This window comes from Hyla sarda, chromosome 3, assembly GCF_029499605.1.
Source record: "Hyla sarda isolate aHylSar1 chromosome 3, aHylSar1.hap1, whole genome shotgun sequence".
Lineage (NCBI taxonomy): Eukaryota > Metazoa > Chordata > Amphibia > Anura > Hylidae > Hyla > Hyla sarda.
In genome coordinates, this window is record NC_079191.1 from 361,319,663 (window position 1) to 361,344,930 (window position 25,268).

The window sequence follows — 25,268 nt, forward strand, 5'->3', positions numbered from 1 at the left end:
ATAGGGGTGGACATAGGGGTATTCTACACCAGTGATTCTCAAACAGGGTGCCTCCAGCTGTTGCTAAACTCCCAGCATGCTTGGACAGTCAATGGCTGTCCGGAAATGCTGGGAGTTTTTGTTTTGCAACAGCTGGAGGCTCCGTTTTGGAAACACTGCCGTAGGATACGTTTTTCATTTTTATTGGGGGGGAAGGGGTGGTGGGGGGCAGTGTACGTGTGTATATGTAGTGTTTTACTCTTTATTTTATGTTAGTGTAGTGTTTTTAGGTTACATTCACACTGACGGCTGATTACACCGAGTCTCCCGCTAGGAGTTTGAGCTGCGGCTGCTGCAGCTCAAACTTGAAGCAGGGAACTCCCTGTAATCCGCCGCCAGTGTGAATGTAACCTGTACATTCACATGGGGGGGGGGGGGGGGGGCAAACTACAACTCACAGCATGCACTGACAGAACGTGCATGCTGGGAGTTGTAGTTTTGCAACAGCTGGAGGCACACTGGTTGGAAAATACTGAGTTAGGTAATAGAACCTATTACCTAACTCGGTATTTCCCAACCAGTGTGCCTCCAGCTGTTGCAGAACTACAACTCTCAGCATGTACTGATTGCCAAAGGGAATGCTGGGAGATGTAGTTATGCAACAGCTGGAGGCACGCAAGTACAACTCCCAGCATGCCGAGACAGCCATTTGCTGTTCCTGAATGCTGGGAGTTGTAGTTTTGCAAGATTTAGAGGGGTTCAGTATGGAGATCACTGACAGTGGTCTCTAAACTGTGGCCCTCCAGATGTTGCAAAACTACAAATCTCAGCATGCTAAGACAGCAAACTGCTGTCTGGGCATGCTGGGAGTTGTAGTTTTGTAACATCTGGAGGGCTACAGTTTAGAGACCACTGTCAGTGATCTCTAGCCTGAACCCCTCTAAATCTTGCAAAACTACAACTCCCAGCATGCCAACACAGCAAACAGCTGTCAAGGCATGGTGGGAGTTGTAGTTTTGTAACATCTGGAGGGCGACAGTTTAGAGACCACTCTCTAAACTGTCGCCCTGCAGATGTTGCTAGGCAACAGACTCCCGGACACGCGGCGTCATACTCACCTCCACCGCCGCCGTGATCACAGCCGCCGCCGGGTAAGTGATCGCCGCTGCCGCCGCCGCCGCTACTACACGGTTCCCCCCGCTGTGCCCGGACACCGATGGGTGGGCATAGCGGGGGGAACCGAACTTTAACCCCCCCGCCCCCAGTCTGCTATTGGTCGATCGCTCGGCCGATCAATAGCAGGGATAGGAGGGGTGGCAACCCTGCCACCTCACTCCTATCTCTTCAAGGGGGATCGAGGGTGTCTTGGACACCCTCGATCCCCCTTATTTTATCGCGGAGCCGCCGTTGATGGGCAGGGGAGAGCGCTCCCCCTGCAAACACCATAGATGCCGTGATCAGAACTGATCACGGCATCTATGGGGTTAATGCTGCCGGGACCGGCTCGATCGCGGCCCGGGCAGCTGCGGTGGGACTCCGGCTGTGATTGACAGCTGAGTCCCACCCGCGATCTCCTGCGCTGCCCGCGGCAGAGCAGGAGATCGCTTGGACGTATGCATACGTCCATTTGCGCGAACGTGTAATTCGCCTGGACGTATGCATACGTCCAATAGCGGGAAGGGGTTAACTATCCTATATTTTAGGTTGACATAGAAGTAACATGAACCAGGTTTCAATGAAATATCTCCAGTCATTTGTAAGTGATGCTGTAACACACACAGACGTTAAGAAATAAATATATATGTGGATTACAGCACAAAGTTGTGTAGACAGTTTGCTTCTTATATATTCTGTTATCTCTCAAGTCTGTATAGCATTTAAAGGGGTATTCCAGGCAAAAACTTTTTTTATATATATCAATTAGCTAACAGATTTGTAAATTACTTCTATTAAAAAATCTTAATCCTTCCAATAGTTATCAGCTTCTGAAGTTTTCTGTCTAACTGCTCAATGATGATGTCACGTCCCGGGAGCTGTGCATGATGGGAGAATATCCCCATAGGAGCTGGACAGCTCCAGGGACGTGAGTCATCAGACAGCAGTTAGACAGAAAACAGCAACTAAACTTCAGAAGCTGATAACTATTGGAAGGATTAAGATTTTTTAATAGAAGTAATTTACAAATCTGTTTAACTTTCCGCAGCCAGTTGATATATAACAAAAAAGTTTTGGCCTGGAATACCCCTTTAACGCATGTCCAGAAGCTCGCAATACAAGGATGAAGCAAGCAATCCAGAATATATATTACTTCTAAAGAAGATCAAAGGCTTAGAGAAGGGGATTTAATGGTGTAAGACCCAGTGCGGATGCTTCCTAGTAAAGCCTGAACACTATGTAACAGGTGCTGTCCCATAAACAGCATAGTGCGCTCTCACAGAGATGCAAAGTCATGATACGTGTATGACCTGCAAGCATTTCCCTAGAAGAGCAGAGACTTTACTAAGAAGTTTTAGTAAGGTTATACTCATGAGATCATGTGCCTAGAAGTCCTGCTCAGACTTCTTAATCTTTTGCACAGATGATATATAAAAAGAATGTACTTACCAGCCACCTCCCATTGTTAGACGGGTGATAGAAAGAGGCAATGCTATTGAACAGCCCTGTAAGATGTTTCTGCACGATCTTGCTCGGTCCTCCCTGCACAGGACAAGACAATAACATATCATTTAGGGCATTAAATAGGACAAAAATGTAAAAATAAGGAACTTCATCCAGTATAAGGGTGTTGATCAAGAATATTTTTGAAGTATACCTGTCACTAAAACAAGAGAGACATATCGAAAGTCTATCAGTCAGGGTCTGACTTCTCAGACCTTGACTGATCGCTAGACTAAGCAGGGAAGAGAGGCTGCAGCGCGATTCTCTCCCTGTTTTGTGCCTATGTGACAGAGATAGTGCCATAGACTTACATTATGTAACTGTCTTGGTCATGTGACACAGAGCCAAAAAAAGTTTTTTTTTATGTATTTCTTGCGGAAGATGGACTAAATATCACTATTGCACTAAAGACACTTTTAGTGTGCTGCGGTTTTGAAGTTGGGGTCCCTAACCAAGTCTCCTATGACTGCGTGCACCTTTATACCTTTGACTGCTACCTGGCGGATGTGCTGTTTCTTGGGAATTCTATATACAGTGGTCCCTCAACATACAATGGTAATCCGTTCCAAACAGACCATCGTTTGTTGAAACCATCGCATGTTGAGGGATCCGTGCAATGTAAAGTATAGGACAGTGGTCTACAACCTGCGGACCTCCAGATGTTGCAAAACGACAACACCCAGCATGCCCGGACAGCCATTGGCTGTCCGGGCATGCTGGGTGTTGTAGTTTTGCAACATCTGGAGGTCCGCAGGTTGTAGACCACTCGTATAGGAAGTTGTACTCACCTGTCCCCGCAGCTCCGGACAGTCACCGCTCATCACCGCTGCCTGGGATGTCGCAGTCAATCGCTGTCGCCGCATCCCCGAGGAGTCCCCGACGCTCCGGTAAGGCCTCTTCTTCCGCGGCATCCTCGCTCTCCGTCGCCGCCATCACATTGTTACGCACGCCGCTCCTATTGGATGACTGGACGGCGTGCGCAGCGACATGGTGACGTCGATGGAGAGCGCCAACGATGCAGGGGATCCCGAAGAGGACGCGCCGGAGCCCCGAGGACAGGTAAGTGATCGTCAGCGGACCACACGGGGCACCGTAAACGGCTATCCGGTGGCAGCTGAAGCAGTCTGGGCTGCCGGATAGCCGTTTATGCGATGGCCCCGACATACAAAAGCATCGTATGTTGATGCTACTTTAATTATCGCATGTCGGGGCCATCATAGGTCGAGGGGTCACTTTATAGATATAGATAGAGGTAATGGTACCTCTGGGGAAACAAGTGCCAAAGTTGGTGCAGGGGTTCACATTGATTGCCAAAGCCTTAAAATCATGGATGACCTTACTTGAACCTGTCACTTACATGGTGTAGACCATTTCTATAAAAGCAATCCCTTGGAAAATTATGCTGAAACTATATTTTATTATCAGGATCTCCAAAACCTGAAGTGTTTGATGGATGGATTTTACGTGTTTATTTTGTTATATACATATATTAGTCTATACATTATATACTGTACATAAATTAAGAACAATGCGCTCCACATCATTTTACTTTACTGTAAAAACTAAGTTTCCTTATGAAGTGACTTATTATTAGAATGTGACTTAATACACAGCCAGAACAGAGTAAGCACATGAAAAGGGAAGTAAAGGAAATGTCTAGCACTGGCCAAGATATACAAAGTCACAGCATGTAAAGACGTACTCAACTTTCCCAGATTAACTCTATTACATCCTGCCCCGCATGGCTAAGGTTAAAGCTATGTTTACACCTTGGAATTTCCGTGTGGAATTCTGCTTGGAATGTCCACATGGAAATTCAGGTGCAGCAGAGTCCTGTTGAATTCAACAGGATTCTGCTATGCTGTGCATATGGTGGAATTTCTGTGCCATATGTTTCTGTGCCAAATTCTGTGTCCTCAAAAATAATTAACCTGTTCATTCTTTTTGCGGACACCAATGCATAGCCATCTATGAGACAACTCATTCCCTATGCCAGCGCTAGCAGTCTCCGGAATGGGCGCACAGAGATTTTCCATGAAAACATTCCGTAGTGTAAATCTAAGTCACCATAATTAGTTCAGGCTATAGGTAAGTAAAACAATCCCCTAATGCAGAGGTCCCTAATCCAGTCCTCAGGGCCCACCAATAGTCCAGGTTATGTTCCAATGAAGTAACTGGGAATAAAAAAAAAATGTTGGTACACCTTGAGGACTGGGTTGGGGACCATTTAATATGTATTTCACTTATTGGAATCCTTACTTTATGGGGACTATTAACAGAGCAGTAAAGCTGTAGGGAAGTCAAAGGCATAAACTATGAGCGCCTATGTGGGAGATTTATTAAAGGGTTTTTAGACAATGTAATATTGATGGTGTTTCATTAGAATAGACCATCAGCATCAGATGGGTTGCAGACCACCTCCTGTCCCCCCACTGGTCAGATGGCTAAGGGATCCATAAAGCTCTAATGAATGCATCTTTCCCATCATTACCAAGCACAGAGATCTACACTTTGTAGAGACTATGCCTCGTACTGCTGCTCAATCCTATGCACTTGAGCTGTACAAGCCAAAGCTGCTACATAATTTACAGCAATGGGCAGGGCAAACACTAAAGGCACCAAAGATAGGTCAAGTCTCAGAAAATACCTCTTAACAAAAAAGTACCATAATTCTGATAGACTTTGCACGTGCCAAATTTCTTATGTGTTTTACTTTTTTCCCACCCTCAAGATTTTGGGAGTGGCTAAGTGCTGTAAAATATGCCAAACTTATTACTGCAGTAAAATCGTATGTAGTCAAACCAGCTGACCTCTCAAGTGCCGCCAGCCGCATCACGGATTCTGCCTGGACAGTGCTGATAAGTAACATATTGAGGAACAAGGAATATCCAGCGCAGCAAAAGCTCAAATGCATATGTGGTGTCCCGGTACCGTATCCTATCCGGTACCTGCGTATGTGGGTCCCCTTAGCCAGAGTCCCTAGGACGTCGGGGTCCCCATTGTCTAGTTCCCCCCTGGTCACCTCTCATCTAGATAGTTATTGAGCTAATAGTTTATTTAGGATGCATGTAAATATGATGATATCAATGTCTATAAATAGTTAATTACCTGTATACAGCGCAGCAGGACCTGCGGGTCACGTGATCAGTAAAACTCTATGGTTTTTGCTTTAGGACCTTTGGAGGTCCCTGTGACGTATTCTACCCATCACTCCTTGTAACGGTGAGTGACAGTTACTGGGACCAATCCAAAATGGCCCTGCCCATATAAGGGAGTGGCGGCCATTGTTCTCTCTCTTTGCTCCTACGCTCCTGACGAGGAAGGATCTATACAGCTATCTCCCGCAGTGAGTTAGGCCCGAGCCTTGCGGCAACGGCTGATCGATTCTAAATTGAGAGTGTATCAATCCCTAAGCACTCTGCATGTTCACCGGACCTTATCTATCCCCTAAATCCGGACGGATCTGCAATTACCACCCTAAATTCAGAGACTGTATCTAAAAGTCAAGGTCCGCAACAACTGTCAGTCATTGCACTATATAGAGACTGTATTCCTGAGACTGTTATTGTGCATTGGATGTACCGCAAGCCTTTCAGTAAAGTTTGTTCAAGTTCAAGCACCTTGTGGACCTTCAGTCATTTTTATATATGCACCTATCGTTACTGGGAAGGGCGGCGATAGGCCGGAGAATTACCTCAGCATACTAGCCCTCAGCCTGGCGTCACAAACTATAGGGTTAACATTAACCCCTCATCTACCGAAACAACTCCCCAACTACCATATACCCCCCCAAGGGCTACCACACACAGATTTATTGTCGATACAGCAACATACAGGAAGGAAGACAGCAGTGACACGTTTCGATCGTCTAAGCGATGTTAGCCATACTGACAGAATAGTCAAAGAGGCCCTCTTGGAGGCCCTATATAGGGAGAGGTGTCTCCAACCACAGGTGGAAATAAATTATCGTACCTGGGAGGAGACACTCCCCCATCAGGGAAAACCATTACAGACATGTACACAAGCATAAAACCAGGAAATTTCACAAATGTTGTGACATGTGTCACAGTAAGTCCCAATCATAATGGGAAATAAATTTGTGTATGATCAAAAAAAAAAAAAAAGGTACAATATTAAAAACTGTAATAAATTATTTGCATAGGTTGTGTAAGATGGAGGCAATGGGAATTCTAATAAAAGTAATATATTATAGCAAAGAGGTAATACTTTTAATCCAATAAGCCAAAACCATCTGAAAAAAGAAATGCTAAATAAATTGGACTCTGATGAGAGCCAGGCAGGATATACATGTCAAAGTAATACTAAAGTAAGATAACAGGTAAAGGAATTATACACTAGAAAATGATATATAACACAGTATATGTATGTATATAAGAGGAGACATAACAGGAAACGTATGTGTCTGAATATGGAAAGGTGAGGTGTCTTTTGTTAAGACCCTTAGGGTCTCTGCTATCCAGACGCATAATCCAGAACACTTACCTATCAAGAAGTTTCTGTCTATGGTTGCCCCCTCTTATTGGGGCAACCACCCTCTCAATACCCTGAAGAATTAAGCTGTTACAATTGCTGTTGTGTTTTTCAGCACAGTGTTGGCTAATCATAGAGACATGTCGAGAGTAAAAATGTTTAACAGCCCAAAGGTGCTTCCTAATTCTACTTTTTAGAGAACAAGTTGTACATTCTACATATTGTACATTACACTCTCGACATGTCACTAGATATACCGTATATACTCGAGTATAAGCCGTCCCGAATATAAGCCGAGGCCCCTAATTTCACCCCAAAAACCCAGGAAAAGTTATTGACTCGACTATAAGCCTAGGGTTATAAGCCCAGTCGTTCCGGGCTGTCCATCTTCACCGGGAGGACCTTTTCTCCGCTCCGGCCCCCGGACTAGTGACGTTGCCTTGACGACGACGCGCAGGGACGTTCATGCGCAGGGAGGAGAGTAGAAAACAAAAGGGGGTCTGGATGATGACGAAGGCCCGTCAGTGGTCTTCAACCTGCGGACCTCCAGATGTTTCAAAACTACAACTTCCAGCATGCCCGGACAGCCGATGGCTGTCCGGGCATGCTGGGAGTTTTAGTTTTGCAACATCTGGAGGTCCGCAGGTTGAAGACCACTGAGAAGGGATTGACAGGCAGAGATGGACGGCCGGGACTATCCCCTCAAAGCTAAAGCCAGAAACATTTTTTTTTGTTCACTCAAGTATAAGCCGAGGGGGGCGTTTTCGGCACGAAAAATCGTGCTGAAAAACTCTGCTTATACTAGAGTATATACGGTACTACAGAAGGTATATTGCAGTTTATGTATTGTTTTATTTTGTGCACCTCATTTCTTGTAGAGGAGCAAAATTCTTTTGATGTATACATGATACTGCAACATATACACCTACGGTGGCCACACTTATAAGTGCCCATATTGTTACATGGCTTTAAGCGGTCCAGCAATAGTGGTCACAAACAGGCTAGGGGAAACCATTTGACCTATAGTGGGCGCTTTTCTCGGTACACACCTGTATCCACCAGCCAGCACAGACTTATAACTGGGATCACTGCCGATAATTGGCATATATTTGTCTATAATTTTTGTATTGATTTATAGTCCGCGCTGTACTGGGTGATAAAGGTGACCGGTTGCTGGATAGTACCTGGTTATTCAGTATGTGATTTTTTATTTGTCAATAGGTCAGATCTGTTCTTGGATCTTGCTACATGTTGAGCATGATCTATATGCCATTTTTGGTACCCTCTTATTTGTAGACATGTTCCCACCGCATTTGCTTTCTCCTCGAAATCAATATCAAGTGAGCAACTCCGTCTTGCCCGTACCATCTCCTAAACGGGCAGATTTGTAGCCACATGGGGGAGATGGCACTAAGGATGGTGTTGGCCGCACTAGGTTTGCGGAAAGAACGTGAAATAATTTTACCTGCTGAAGGGCACCCCAATAGCCTTAAATCCAAGAAAGGAACATCCTCAGTGCTCAGAGCTACAGTAAAGCGTAAATTAGCCTCATACTCATTAAGGTACTGAGAGAAGGCCTCGATGGCCGCTACATCGGACCCCCAAATAAATAGGAGGCTGTCGATGTAGCAGCCATACCATTGAATGTGGGGTGTAAAGAGATTATGGGGAGAAAAGAGTGTCCCCCTCTCTCACCAACACATATAAATGTTAGCGAGAGAGGGGGAGAACTTAGCACCATAGACGCTCCGGTGGTCTGCAAGAAAAAAAATCGCCGTCAAACATAGAAAAGAAAAAAAGACGATCGAAACGCGTCACTGCTGTCTTCCTTCCTTTATGTTGCTGTATCGACAATAAATCTATACATTTCAGCTTTTGCTGCGCTGGATATTCCTTGTTCTTCAAAGCTTATTACTGCAATTTTTTATTTTTGCTGCAAAATACATATGAAAAATGCAACTATGATGCAGTGTAAGGAAGAGAAAAAAAAGTGTCAGATGTGTCTAAAATCTATGCCACATTTTTCATGTCACGTCCCCATTTCAATATTTTTGGAGAAGATAAGCCAGTCGACTTTTAGGGCAATGACAGTGTGATGTGCACTCCACTGCTCTCTTATCAATAAGTACGATATACAGCCATGGCTGGAAAGGTTGGCACCCCCTGATTTTTTTTCTAGAAAATTAAATATTTCTCACAAAAAAGGAATGCAGTAACACATGTTTTGCTATACACATTTATTCCCTTTGTGTGTATTGAAACTAAACAAAAAAAGGGAGGAAAAAAGCTAATTGGACATAATGTCACCCCAAACTCCAAAAATGGGCTGGCCAAAATTATTGGCAAACTTTCAAAATTGTGGAAAAATAAGGCGTCAAGCATGTGATGCTCCTTTAAACTCACATGGGGCAAGTAACAGGTGTGGGCAATATAACAATCACCTGAAAGCAGATAAAAAGGAGTGAAGTTCACTTAGTCTTTGCATTGTGTGTGCCACACTAAGCATGGACAACTGAAAGAGGAGGAGAGAACTGTGAGGACTTGAGAACCAAAATTGTGGAAAAATATCAACAATCTCAAGGTAACAAGTCCATCTCCAGAGATCTTGATAATGTTGCGCACTGTGGACAAAGGCAAATCTAGAAGTTTGCAACCCATGGCACTGTAACTAATCTCCCTGGATGTGGACGGAAGAGAAAAATTGATGAAAGGTGTCAACTAGTGCTGGGCGGTATACCGGTCCATACAGAATACCAAGATTTTTGTCCTGCACGATATGAATTTTTCCCATACCACAATACCGGTTGGGCCTCTCCCCCTCGGGAATAAATGAACTGCGCTTGCAGGTCACATGATTTGGGGGGGGGGGGGGGGGGGGGAGAGAGAGAAACAGTTATATACCATGGAACCGCCATAAGTAACAAAAATACCGTGATACACATTTTTGGTCATACCGTCCAGCTCTAGTGTCAATGCAGGATAATCCAGATGGTGGATATGCACCCCCAAACAAGTTCCAAAGATATTCAAGCTGTCCTGCAGGCTCAGGGAGCATCAGTGTCAGTGCGAACTATCCGTCGACATTTAAATGAAATGAAACGCTATGGCAGGAGACCCAGGAGGACCCCACTGCTGACACAGACATAAAAAAAGCAAAACTACATTGAGTAAACCAAAATCCTTCTGGGAAAACGTCTTGTGGACAGATGAGATCAAGATAGAACTTTTTGGTAAAGCACATCATTCTACTTTTTACCGAAAACGGAATGAGGTCTTCAAAGAAAAGAACACAGTACCTACAGTGAAATATTGTGGTGGTCAATTATGTTTTGGGGTTGTTTTGCTACCTCTGGAACTGGGTGCCTTGAATGTGTACAAGACATCATGAAATCTGAGGATTACCAACGGATTTTGGGTCACACTGTACAGCCCAGTGTCAGAAAGCTGGGTTTGCATCCGAGATCTTGGGTCTTCCAGCAGAACAATGACCCCAAACATACGTCAAAAAGCACCCAGAAATGGATGGCAACAAAGCCCTGGAGAGTTCTGAAGTGGCCAGCTATGAGTCCAGATCTAAATCCCATTGAACATCTGTGAAGAGATCTTAAAATTGCTGTTGGGAAAAGGCGCCTTCCAATAAGAGAGACCTGGAGCAGTTTGTAAAGGAAGAGTGGTCCAACATTCCGGCTGAGAGGTGTAAGAAGCTTATTGATATAGAAAGAGACTGATTTCAGTTACTTTTTCCAAAGGATGTGCAACCAAATATTAAGTTAAGGGTGTCAATAATTTTCTCCAGCCCATTTTTGGAGTTTGGTGTGACATTATGTCCAATTAGCTTTTTTCCTCCCTTTTTTGGTTTAGCTCCAATACACAAAGGGAATAAACATGTGTATAGTAAACATGTGTTACTGCAATCCTTTTCTGTGAGAAATATTTCATTTTCTAGAAAAATGTCAGGGGTGCCAACATTTACGGCCATGACTGTCTTATTATACATTATATCGCAGGGGATTTCAGAATATGAATTTCCATGAAGTACAAGTGTAGGGTCACTAAAGACATATAAAAAAAAGTATTTCGTAAGAACATTTATATTCAACTTTTGTTATAACTCCTCTAATCCGTACCATCATTGCCGTGATCCATATTACTGCGTGTCCAATGTCATAAGCATTCGCTAACTGTCTTGGAACAATCACTTGGCTGCTTCCTACAGGAAGGTTTAAACTACGTAGAACCCTGGTAAAAACCTGAAGAAGAGGGGAAAAAAGTAATTATAACAAATAAACAGATAAAATGATTCCATAGGTCAGTGTTTCCCAACCAGGGTGCCTCCAGCTGTTGCAAAACTACAACTCCCAGCATGCCTGGACAGCCAAAGGCTGTCCAGGTATGCTGGGAATTGTAGTTTTGCAATAGCTGGAGGCACCCTGGTTGGGAAATATCGCCATAGGTAGTGAATAACAAAGAGCTATACCTGGAAAATACCAAGTAAGTAAAATATCTGTAAAATTGTAGAAGGGTTCACTGAAAACAAAAGTAGGGTGTTCGACCAGCCACAGCCATGCCAACAACCCCTATCCCCAGCACCAGGGAATGTTGGCACGGGTAGACCTGCAGGAAGCTCCCAAAATTTTGCTGTTATTCCAGCGCTGCAGTGTAAATGCTCACCAATTACTGGCTGCAGTGAGAATTTAACTACTACTAGGCTTCTTATGAAAGTCAAGGGGTATCAAATGACTCCACCAGACACCAGAGTGCTTCCAGGGATGAGGAGCACAACTCTTAACTCTACCTAATAGAGAAGGGTCCTGAATGGGAAAACTACGCCAACAGGATAGGGGATTAAAAGCTGATCAGTAATGGTCTGACTAATGGAAGCCCCACCGATCCCAAGAAGAATGCCAAATTGTATTTTCCCCCCGTGTGAACACAGCGCACTGCACATGCAAGACCAGTTCTCTGCTCATTCTCTATAGGATCTTGAAGCATTGCCGAGTGCTGAACTCAGCAATGTTTGATGGCTCCATAGAGAATGAATCTAATGCTGGGCATGCATGTGCAGTGTGCTCTGTTTAGACCAAGTGGAAATTTTGGCCAAGTTCTCGGGATCAATGGGGTGTACCCAGTGGTCAGACCCTCACTAATCAGCTTTTTATCTCGTATCTGTTGGTAGGTGATAAGGTCTTCAGATGGGAACACCCTTTTAACTTGTGTCACTTGCACCATTTTGTCCCATCATGATGCATTAGTAAAGAAAATACAGAACAAAGGATTTGCTCGTTACAGATCCTGCAGGTCCTGTACCCTGCTTTCCTCAGCCACTGCTTCACTCACTAGCAGAAATTCCAAATACTACAAAATGACATAACATTGCAACGACTGAGTCTTATTTACATAACTGAACAACCTTTTTAGTACTACGCATATCCGGAAAAGACTCCTAAGACTGAACAGAAGCCCAGTTATACCAGGGTGCAGAATACGTCTGCCTATTGCCCATCCTCCCTCCTATTCCTGAGAACCTAGCTTCAAGCTGCAGAGGAGGACTTCTCCCTGCCAAAATGAAAACAAATCTCTACTAGATTACCTTTGGTACGTAAGGATCCCAGTCAATGTAGCCGATGTTATCATTTGCTAAACGTGCAAAGAGGTTCACCAAATGCTGCAGAAAAGAGAGAAGAGGGTAACACGTGAAAAGAAATGTATACTGTAGATGCTGCGTTTGTAGGGAAAAAAAAAAAAAAGTTTCCCTCTGACTTATCATAAAACAGCTACAATAAGAACTGTTAAAGGGGTACTCCACTGGCCAGCATCCGGATATGAATGTTCCAAACGCTGTTTTTGCGCTGCAGGGCGGGGGGGGGGGGGGGGGGGGGGGGGGGGGGGTTCGTACACGTCCCTTTTGACATCACGGTCACGCCTCCTCAATGCAAGTCTATGGGATCATCACGGCTGTCACGCCCCCTCCCATAGAAGTGATGTCATGAGGGGCGTGGCTGACCCCCACAGCGCGAAAACAGCGTTCGGAACATTCACTTCCGAATGATGGCCAGTGGAGTACCCCTGTAAACATCCCTTTAAACAGTTAAACCTCCACCTTTATGTCATAAAGGTTCATAACTGGAAACTCGTAAAATGTATAATGTATGTATGTGAAAAACAGTAACAAAAAGGTTTCTAAATGGATGATTCATATTGTTTGTGTAACCTAGTAAAAAAAAATACATACCCCTTCCCACTGTGGAAGATTCTGAACCGAAAGCCATAGGCCCATAAATTCATCGAACCAAAGCCTGTAAATAGAAGATCATTAACACATTAGCAAATGCCCATATGCTTAATAGATGTAGCAGAGAGCAATAAGTAGGGTAACATGCTATCTGGGTGTCTGTGCAGAACAAACATGTCATGGAAAGATTTCACATAGTAGTGAATGAGATTTTCCTATAATGCAGTAGAGAACAGTGGCATGCAGACTATATTCCAAACAGCAGCATGCACTAAGCTTTCCGTTCTGTAAAAGTAAGGTGCGCAATACTGATTTCTATAGCAGTGGTTCTAGGGACATGGCTTATTTTTTCTTTTATTGCTATGCACGTCAGATCTACATATTTTGTCTTTTATCCTTACCTAAAACCTTTATGGTGAAGTTCTGGAGGCAGGGAGGTAGGCAAGAATAATTCTAAATAGCTAATAGCCTTTTGCATGGTTACATCAAAAGGACACAATAAAGGCCGCCATTCTTCAAGCATTTCTGCTGTTGCATCATCTGGAAAATAACTGAAAAAAAAAACAATGAAAATTTTTAAAACCCTGTTTTATAAAAGGTATATAGTTCTTTAGACCACTTAACCATGTAAACTTATTTTTATTTTATTTATTTTTTGGAGAGGGGCTCATTTTACGCAAAGCAAAAAAAAAAAAGGAAGGTAAGTAAATGGAAAGAGGCTGCAGACCCCTATGGACTTAAAAGGGCATTCCAATCTCATTAAGCAATGGCCTAACAGTAGGATAAGCCTTTGCTACGACTGGTGGGGGTACAACTACTGGCAACCCCACCAATCATGAGAGAAGGGGCTGCAGGCACCATTTACATTCAAGTGGGGTCCCATAAATTAGACCCTCCCTGTATTATCTTAAATACAAACAAAATCGTTCCCCTTCACTTAAAAACCAGCAGAGGTCTTTGAAGTTTATCACAAAAAGGCTTCAGGTTTCATTATACAGTAGTTATATAGACAAAACATGAAAACTTCTTCAATAACTATGGGAGACCAGAAGAAAGCAATGGCAAGATCATCTTGCTATACACAACACTTAAAAGGGTACTCCACTGCTCAGTGTTTGGGACAAACTGTTCCGAACACTAGAGCCGGCAGCTCGTGACGCCCCCACCCCCCTTCATGACATCACGCCCCACCCCAATGCAAGTCTATGGAAGAGGGCAGAGGGGGCTGTCACACCCCCTCCCATAGACTTGAATTGAGGGACAGGGTGTGATATCATGGGGGGGGCTATGACGTCACAAGCTCCCGACACTGGCTCCAGCATTCGGAACAGTTTGTACCCCTTTAAGGGGGACAAGCTGTTAGCGTGCAATGTCAGATGCAGATAAGGCTGCATTCACACCACGTTTTGTACATACGGGTGCTGGATCCGGTGGGGGGAGGGGCAAACCGGGAGCTCCTGTACCCCAGCCGGATCAGCCCGTGACTGCATTTACTTTAGTGACCCGACGGTGACTCCGGTCGGCTCAGTTTTGACCCATATGCGGTTTCCTGACCGGACCTAAAACCGTAGTTTACTACGGATTTAGGTCCGGTCCAAAACCGCTTACAGGTCAAAACTGAGCCAACCGGAGTCACCGTTTGACTCCGGTCAGGTCATTAAAGTAAATGGAGTCACGGCTGATCCGGCCGGGGTACGGGAGCGCCCGATTTGCCCCTCCATCCGCCGGATCCAGCACCCGTATGTACAAAACGTGGTGTGAATGCACCCCAAGAATAACCCAATAATGCAGTCTGTGATCCCCAACCAACACCGATTTCCTGAATGATAGGGGTTATGACATAAGCAGGTATTGTCATGTTTTATGGAAATTCTATATCTTGATTCTCTGAAAAGAACCAGATGAGTTTAATAGAGGCCCTGCTCTTTGGAAAAAAGGTGGGACTGGCAGCTTTAATATGAGCATTAAAACAAGTGTACAAGAAGAATTTTCAAAACCTTATTTGGCGGAGGACTTGCCAGATAGTAAGCAGGAAAGCATCTGGAAAGGTAAATTTACTAACTAGGGACAAAGTTCCTGTAACTTTTTGGGCCATGCAGCTGGCACATATGAGGCAAAAGGGCTTCGAATTTACAGGGGTATTATGGTTGGACTACAGGGGTATTATGGTTGGAGTATATGGGACAATGTTCTTTGACATTAATGGGGCTAGATGGCTTGCACTTACAGGGTGCACTAACAATATAGTTAACATTTAAAGAGTACCTGTCACCAAACTAAACTTTTAATATATTGTTTCTCATGTAATTATAAGACACTTTGCTATTTATGTGCTGGTAAAATTCTCAACCTTTATACGTTTTTAATGATTGAAAAAATGGCCACTAGGTGGCTCTGTTCTGTTCCCTGCCGCAAGTCAAACAGTTAGTTTGGTCTTCTCACGGCCTGGCACGCATGACCAAACTCCGGAAGTGCGTGTGGGGAATGGCGAGGCACAGCTCTCGTAGGCTTCAGTGATGTCACGCCTGCTGGGAGCTAACACAATGTGAGCAAGGGGAAAGGTATGATAAAGAGCTTTTTAAATCTCAGGAAAAAAAATGTTAAGGTCGGGAGGGGGGTGTTAGGTGTAGTTAGGGAATATATTCTAAGTTAGTTTAGAAAATATGGTTCGAGGACAAGGGTATTTTTTCTGCTACTGCTTGGTTGTAATTTGTATGTTATTTTGGTGGAGAACTATTTGTGCTGCAATATAGTATTGGGAATGTAGGGGGGGGGGGCAAATTTCACACTTTATTATGATATTTGGTTCTACTGGAAATTTGAGCTGACCTGTGGTACGGCATCAATGGGGAGAATATTTTGTGTTACACTGTGGGGTTTATTCTGCACTGCTGGGGAGGTATTTTGGGCAGCACTGAAGGGTTTGTTCGGCTGCACTGTGGGGTTTGTTCTGCACTGCTGGGGAGGTTTTTGTGTCGCAATGTGGGGTTTTGTTCTGCACTGCAAGGGAGGTATTTTGTGCAGTACCGTGGTATTTCCCCTTTAACACCAGGGAGGTATTTTGTATTGCAATGTGGTATTTTATGCTGCTGTTAGCTGCATGATGGTATGTGTTTGTCATTACTACAGTGGTCATTTGGGTGCTGCACTCTGGTATTTGCTTGTTCAGGTCCTAGCATCAGTATGAATTGGCTGGTGAGACCTGTGTGAAAAAATCTTGAGATGCCCTAATTTACACAATCGGTCATTTTCCCACTACAGACAGGGGAATGTGAAACAAATCATATGGGAACATTCCAGGCATTTAACAACACCTGTTATGTGCACAAAAAAAACAAAATGCCCATGTTTTAACTAAAGGAACATTTAGATTCCAGGCACATATTTTTCTATGCATTAGAAGACTTACGGTCGACAGGCTTTCACTAGTGTTTTCAGGACACCTTCTACCGAGCTGGAAAAAGAAAAAAGAAAACACAATACTTCAATGTCAGGATTAAGAACTTTCTTTTTTGCTTCTAGAATTCATAACCAACATAATGGAGGCTGAGTTTTCATACTGTTCAAAGTCATTGAGCAGTGGTAAATCTGGAAGGCAATCAGATGCCATTATTTCCCATTATTTGCATTTCTATACACACATAAAAAGATATTACTATTACTTATAATATTGTATCCTAGAAAATATACATGAAACATCTGTGTTTCAATTGAGTGTCATATGGTAATACAGCTGCTAGATTTATTAAAGGACAGTAATATAAGATGGAAGCAGAAGAGGAAGACCCCCACATTGCCTCTATATTAAAACGAGTGCAAGAACACTTCTCCCCTATCCAAAAGAATAAGGCACAGGTGTCTGATCGCAGGGGGTTTGACCACTAGGACAAACCCCCCGAGATCTCCTGCATGGCACCCCTCCCCGGGGACTGCAATGCAGGCAATTGCGGGGGGGAAGGATTGGATAGGGGACAAGTGTTCCTGCACTGGAATACTCCTTTAAGACTTTATACTCCGACCAGTCAAAAGAGTACTGAATATTAGTTGTATTGCAATTCCATGAAAGGGGTTTTCAAAATTCACAAAATTATCCCCTATCCGTTATCTGTCTGCATGGGGGTCTGATTGCTGGGGCCCCTGTGTTCTAAAGAACGGGGATCAGAGTATTCCATTTCATGGGTTACACATGAGCGATGCTGCTCTATTTATTCTCTATGGAAGTCGCAGAGACAGCCAGGCACTGTATTTAGCTATTTTCAACAGTTCCCATAGAGAATGAATAAAGCCACAGCGCATGACCAACCTCTACATAATAAAGAAAGACTTGAGTACTCGTTCTTTAAATCGTGGAGGGCCCCAGCAGTCAGGCCCTCTATGAAAAGATTGATATCCCCTATCCAGGGGGTAAGGTATAACTTTGTAAGTGTAGAAACCCTTAAAAAAAAAAAAAAAAAAGATTATACATTGTATAATAAATGTTAGGGTGCATTCACACCACGTTTTTGCAATACAGTTCCCCTATACGTCTTTATGCGAAAACTGTATGGAACCGTATTGAAAACCGTATGCATTGACTCTCCATTGACAACCGTATGCCAAAAGATGCATCATGTTGTATCCGTTTTGCATCCTGTACAGTTTTGCCAGTTTTTTTCCCGTACCCAAAACCGTAGCCTACCACGGTTCTTGGTCCGGGCGAAAAACCGTATTAAACTGTATACGTTTTAATTTATTTATTTAACATGGGAGTCAATGGGAACCGTACAGAACTGTATGTGCGTACGGTTCCATCCGGTTTTCACTATACGGTTTTTGACTTTGCGCAGTTTTTTTTTCTTGGAATTTCAATCAAACAAGTGAAACTTTATTCATAATGGAGTGAAAAGTTAAAAACATAGGTTTTTTTTATTAAAAAAACGGATGCAACCGGACATCATTTTTTAAACCGTATACGGTTTTTAACTGAATACGGGTTAAAATTTTTACACACATTTTGATGCTATTAATCCGGTTTTGAGGAATCCGTTTTTCATCAAAAACCTGATACGGGAACTGTATTGCAAAAACGTGGTGTGAATGCACTCTTATCCAATTTTTTCCATTACACTTTCTGGATCAAGTCTGGGGTTTTCAAACCGTTTGCAGTCATTGAATGGGATCCTCCATTACTTACTTCCAATGAAACAAACAAATCTGTCATATAGTCATGTCATCTCACACAGGTATTACAGTCAGTGTGTGATCTGGGCTCTGTCCTGTAAGGAGGCATGTACACCACTAAATCACCGCAAGTAGTGATCTGGAGTCATGCAAGGTAAACTGTATGGTATACTTTATTTTCGAAAACCAGAATACCCTATTAAAGAATACCTGTTGTTTCAGGATAAGCTGTCGTGTGTGTCTGTATAGCAGAAGTATCATGTTACTATAACGTTTCCCTACACACAGAAGATCCTGCTCCCCTATATTAAACCCTCAGAAGCAGCAAACACATGGAGGCATCAACTCTCAGATGAGGTAGTAAAATACTTACTAGAAGTGGCAGCATCATCTTTTGTATTTGTTGCCTCTGTTGCACTTGCTCTGTCTTTACAGCTGCTCCCTCCTCCTTTTCCCCCTCCCTACTCCATAGACCTATATAGGCAGCAGCTGTTACCAGATCCCTCAGTGAAGCTGAAAACCCTTCCAGCTGAAGATGGATTTTACCAGTGAATTAAGAGTGGGTGGAGGCAGAACAATAGGAATCTGGTTCTTAACTTTGCTATTAACTTAGGGAAAGTTTATTAAAACAACAGTGACTCATTAATGTCTGCCCACTAACACTCAGCATGCAATTCAGCAAAGCAATGGGAAGACTGGTGACTGCACACAAAGGCAAGAAGCATACAATTGCAATGCTCTTTTTCATTCACTTTGAAGATTAAATAAATGGATACATCGTTTAATACAATGAATAATCTGGATTTTCACAGCAAGCACATGGTTTTAGGCAGAAGTTAAACATTATTCTCAAAAATAGGTTTCTATAAAGCCAAGAGTGCTGTCATGCTTTCTCATGCAGCGTGATGTAAGCATATTGCCAGTGAGGTATATTGTTGGGTAGCTGTCCCTTAGAAGAGTTAACATTGAACTGATAGGTTGATATGTACTTTACGCAACTTGAATATTATCAGTCTCCCATTTCTTCATACAATGCAATGTATATGTATAAAATACTGCATATGTGATCACGTAACTAGTCGCACAGCACACTAAGAGAATTTTAGGCCCTTGGATACCAGCAGGGGCACGCACATACAGTGGGGGAAAAAAGTATTTATTCAGCCACCAATTGTGAAAGTTCTCCCACTTAAAAAGATGAGAGGCCTGTAATTTTCATCATAGGTATACCTCAACTATGAGAGACAGAATGAGAAAAAAAAATCATAAAATCAATGATTTTTAAAGAATTTATTTGCAAATTATGGTGGAAAATAAGTATTTGGTTAATAAAAGTTAATCTCAATACTTTGTTATATACCCTTTGTTGGCAATGACAGAGGTCAAAAGTCTTCACAAGGTTTTCACACACACTGTTGCTGGTATTTTGGCCCATTCCTCCATGCAGATCTCTTCTAGAGCAGTGATGTTTTGGGGCTGTCGCTGGGCAGCACAGACTTTCAACTCCCTCCAAAGGTTTTCTATGGGGTTGAGATCTGGAGGCTGGCTAGGCCACTCTAGGACGAAGCCACTCCTTCCTTGCCCGGGCAGTGTGTTTGGGATCATTGACATGCTAAAAGACCCAGCCATGTTACATCTTCAATGCCCTTGCTCATGTAAGGAGGTTTTCACTCAAAATTTCACGATACATGGCCCCATTCATACTTTCCTTTACACGGATCAGTCATCCTGGTCCCTTTGCTAAAAAACAGCCCCATGCTTGAAAGTATGGTGCTCTTTGGATGCAGATCAGCATTCTTTCTCCTCCAAACACGGCGAGTTGAGTTTTTACCAAAAAGTTCCACTTTGGTTTAATCTGACCATAAGACATTCTCCCAATGCTCTTCTGGATCATCCAAATACTCTCTAGCAAACTTCAGACGGGCCCGGACATGTACTGGCTTAAGCAGGGGGACATGTCTGGCACCGCATGATTTGAGTCCCTGGCGGCATAGTGTGTTACTGATGGTAGCCTTTGTTACTTTGGTCCCAGCTCTCTGCAGGTCATTCACTAGGTCCCCCTGTGTGGTTCCGGGATTTTTACTCACCATTCTTGTGATCATGTTTACACTACGGGGTGAGATCTTGCATGGAGCCCCAGATCGAGGGAGGTTATCAGTGGTCTTGTATGTCTTTTCTAATAATTGCTCTCACAGTTGATTCCTTCACACCAAGCTGCTTGCCTATTGTGGATTCAGTCTTCTCAGCCTGGTGCAGGTCTACAATTTTGTTTCTGGTGTCCTTCGACAGCTCTTTGGTCTTGGCCATAGGGGAGTTTGGAGTGTGACTGTTTGAGGTTGTGGACAGGTGTCTTATTCTGACAAGTTCAAACAGGTGCCATTAATACAGGTAACGAGTGGAGGACAGAGGAGACTCTTAAAGGACATCTATAGTGCAAATAACTTATCCCCTATCCGAAGGTTATAGATCGCGGGGGGTCCAAGCGCTGGGGCCCCCCGCGATCTTCAGTACGGGGCTGCGGCAATATACAGGAAAGGGGGCGTTCTGTCCCCGCATGACGCGGCAGCCGACACGCCCCCTCCATGAATCCCATAGAGATACATGGAGGGGGAGTGTCTGCCGCGGCTTTCTGCTGGGGACGAAACTTCACTTCCGGCAGACTTCTGCGGCCCCGACCAGGAGATCCAGGGGGGGGGGCCTGCGCTCGGACCCCCGCGATCTATAACTTATCCCCTATCCTTTGGATAGGGGATAAGTTATTTTGCGCTGGAGTACTCCTTTAAACAAGAAGTAGTTACAGGTCTGTGAGAGCCAGAAATCTTGCTTGCTTGTAGGTGACCAAATACTTATTTTACCAATTAATTCATTAGAAATCCTACAGTGTGATTTCCTGTATTCTTTCTCCCCATTATGTCTCTCACAGTTGGGGTATACATAGGAAGAAAAGTACAGGCCTCTCATATCTTTTAGTGGGAGAACTTGCACAATTGGTGGCTGATTAAATACTTTTTTTCCCCACTGTATTGTACACTTTAGTTCTCTAACATACCTGCTATTCATTCAATAAATAAAAAAATATTTTTGATGGGAATAGCGGGAGAAATAGAAGGTTCAAGCAGTATTTTTTTTTCCGCTTTTCACCCCGGCTCCCCTGACGGTTGTCACATTGCCGTGTCATAATGGCAGTGTGAATGGGGCCTTAGTGAGATAAACCACCAAAGGAGTCTGGCAGTGGCTTGCTTATCTGTCCATTCCAAACACATGAACACTCGCTCAAGCCTTCAGGTGTATGGTTGGAACAAGAGATAGCTGTTGACCCAACAAGCATTCTGATGACAGCATCTTAAATGTATGATCCTTACTCTGTCTGCCTAAACATTTTGTTCTCTGAGTGATAAGACGCCAAGTCTGGCTGTGGCTTTTCCCTCCTTTCTCCATTCGGAAAGGAGTGAAGTCAGAAGTGATAGGTACTAGCCAAATGTGTTTGGTAAGTATTAGACCATTTTAGTCAATCTGGGCCTGTGTGTGTGAAGCAGAGTGCCATCACAGGCTCTGATTCTCCCATTCAGCAGCATGTCGATGCTTGCCACATGGATTATTGTCAATGGGGCTTTTAAACATTGGCAAGCTTAGCACTACGTAATGTTTGGAAGCCCCATGGGGCATTCCACCTTCATTTTTCCTACGTACACCAGCTGATGACTAAGCAGAAGAACACATTCAGATCAAGTATACAATGATTTGATATTAATAAGATGCGCTGCCCGTTTTACAGTCCATCTTTCCTGCTGACATGGTTGATCGTGACCATAAACAACATGTACTTATTATTTTCTATTAGAAAATCCTGCATTTTTATATCATTCCGAGAGAATATTTCAAGGACAGTGGATGGACAAAGCAGAACATTTTGTTTTAATCTTCCAGCAAACCAGTACATTGACAAAGGAAACTATAGAACACTATGTACACATGCCTCCTCCTTGGTATAAATGAGTGCGGTTGTATGTGCAGTCACAGTGCAAGAGCTCTTGAGGACTGGATAAATAAAATGCCAAAAGATCCAGCTCACCCCAAACTCCAAATAGACTTGAGCCCAGTCCCAGCTACAGAAATAAAAAAATAAAACAAAAACATACTACTGCATGTGTACCTAAGCGCTTTCAACACCTAACCATGCTTACTCATGATCTGAGCAAGGCTATGAGTAAGGGCTTTTAGATGGTGGAAACAAGTAGGTCCACCCACAGCAGTATGCAGCAGTAGGGTATTCTGATGTGCTTCTTTTAATAGCCGATTAGTAATTTTTACTGTCATGGTGGATCAAATACAGGATACATATAAAAACTTAAAGTGTACCTGTCATTAACAAAAACTTTTCATATAATGTCGATAATACTATTATATATATATTTGTAATATACATTGATTATAAAATGTGTATATTTTTGGGTGAAAAAATGCTGTCCCTGCAGCTATTGCCTGTGTGTCTCTGTGAGGAGACCAAATACAGGAAGTGAGGGTGGGACAAGCAGGGCTCTGTGCAGGCTCCTGGCTTGTTAAGCATCCTGATATATGAGCCAGGAGCATGTCACAGAGCCTCCGTGCACAGAGCCCCGCTTGTCCTCAGTGCACAGAGCCCCGCTTGTCCTCCGTGCACAGAGCCCCGCTTGTCCTCCGTGCACAGAGCCCCGCTTGTCCTCCGTGCACAGAGCCCCGCTTGTCCTCCGTGCACAGAGCCCCGCTTGTCCTCCGTGCACAGAGCCCCGCTTGTCCTCCGTGCACAGAGCCCCGCTTGTCCTCCGTGCACAGAGCCCCGCTTGTCCTCCGTGCACAGAGCCCCGCTTGTCCTCCGTGCACAGAGCCCCGCTTGTCCTCCGTGCACAGAGCCCCGCTTGTCCTCCGTGCACAGAGCCCCGCTTGTCCTCCGTGCACAGAGCCCCGCTTGTCCTCCGTGCACAGAGCCCCGCTTGTCCTCCGTGCACAGAGCCCCGCTTGTCCTCCGTGCACAGAGCCCCGCTTGTCCTCCGTGCACAGAGCCCCGCTTGTCCTCCGTGCACAGAGCCCCGCTTGTCCTCCGTGCACAGAGCCCCGCTTGTCCTCCGTGCACAGAGCCCCGCTTGTCCTCCGTGCACAGAGCCCCGCTTGTCCTCAGTGCACAGAGCCCCGCTTGTCCTCAGTGCACAGAGCCCCGCTTGTCCTCAGTGCACAGAGCCCCGCTTGTCCTCAGTGCACAGAGCCCCGCTTGTCCTCCGTGCAAATTATACTTACCATTCTTGAGTAATCATTGTTCTTTAGTACAGGCTAATGAAGGAGCTTGGTTCACGCAGGGCATTCCCAAGCACCAGGTACACAATGACATCCAGCTTGGATCTTCATAGTCCCAGCTGATCCCCTGTGCAAAGCCTCCACCGCTGTAGAATGAAGCTCCTTCACAAGTGTAATCGCCATGGCCACAGGGGTTATGATGTAGAGTGGAGCTCCATTCCGTAGCAGAGGCGGCTCAGCACAGGGGAGGAGGAATTACCATAAAGATGCTGGACCGACATCAATACCAGGGCTGGAAATGCCCTGCATGCACCAATCTACTTCATTAACATATACAGAACAACAGGTATTATCGAAGAATAAATAAAAGAAGATTGGTCCCCTGCATTTTCACACGGTAAAACACACGAGGATTTTCTCATATGGTAAAGTATGCCATATAGGCATGGGAGGGGTTGCCACCAAGATCACGGGGACACTCAACTGGACACTTCTAAAGTAATTGGTATATTAAATTTATTATTACACAAAGTTCAGAAATGTCTTTCTAGCCCCTTGGTTACAATAGTTATTGCATTTGAGGCCAGGTTCACATCTCGTCTTACCCATGTTGGGCTGTACAATGGCCACCTGTCAAAACCAGCAGGATAATGCACCATGTCACAAAGCTCACATCTCATACACGACAATGAGTTCATTGTACTTTAAAGAAGATGTCCAGTGCTAAGAAATGTATCCCCTATCTGCAGGATTAAATGCCCAATTGCAGGGGGTCTCTACTAGACAATGCAGCTACTGAACATGGCTGTGTCTACAGTACATGGAGCATAGCAGGAAAGCTCTACCTAAAGGCAATGACGCACATACACATTATATATAGATATGTATGTCATAACATGGAAATAATTCTAATATACCAATATGGCTTTCAATACTGCAGAAAACATGTAGATATTTTCAATTTCCATTGGCCCCAGTAAAAAAGGTGCATTTTGTATAGTTTCAGTTCAGACATTAAAGGGGTACTCAAGTGGAAAACAAATGTTATCAAATCAATTGGTGCCATAAAATTAAACAGACTTGTAAATTACTTCTATTTAAAAATCTTAATCCTTCCATTACTTATCAGCTGCTGTATACTACAGAGAAATGTGTGATGTTCTTTTCAGTCTGTCCGTGTCAGGAACTGTCCAGAGCAGGAGAGGTTTGCTATGGGGATTTGCTTCTAATCTGGACAGTTCCTGACAAGGACAGAAGTGTCAGCAGAGAGCACTGTTGTCAGACTGGAGAGAACTTCACACATTTCTCTGTAGTATACAGCAGCTGATAAGTACTGGAAGGCTTTAGAATTTGAAATAGAAATAATCAACAAATCTGTTAAATTTTCAGGCACCAGCTGATTCTAAAACTTTTGTTTTCCCACCGGAGTTCCCCTTTAAGTTAGGTGTGAGAACAAGGTGTTACAGTATAAGTCTCATGG

The 25,268-nt window shown here is 43.9% G+C and overlaps 1 protein-coding gene across 2 annotated transcripts in view; it reads right to left on the bottom strand.

Annotated features, from left to right (window-relative positions):
* The window catches only part of PSME4 (proteasome activator subunit 4), a 185,717-nt gene that overhangs the window by 104,908 nt on the left and 55,541 nt on the right, over positions 1-25,268 (bottom strand). For both annotated transcript variants that reach the window (XM_056567663.1, XM_056567664.1), the window contains 6 exons: positions 16,770-16,814; positions 13,762-13,911; positions 13,361-13,424; positions 12,719-12,793; positions 11,256-11,378; positions 2,584-2,676 (listed from right to left, as the gene is read on the bottom strand). In XM_056567663.1, the coding sequence (XP_056423638.1) occupies positions 2,584-2,676; positions 11,256-11,378; positions 12,719-12,793; positions 13,361-13,424; positions 13,762-13,911; positions 16,770-16,814 (550 nt within the window). The remainder of the gene's footprint in view (positions 1-2,583; positions 2,677-11,255; positions 11,379-12,718; positions 12,794-13,360; positions 13,425-13,761; positions 13,912-16,769; positions 16,815-25,268) is intronic.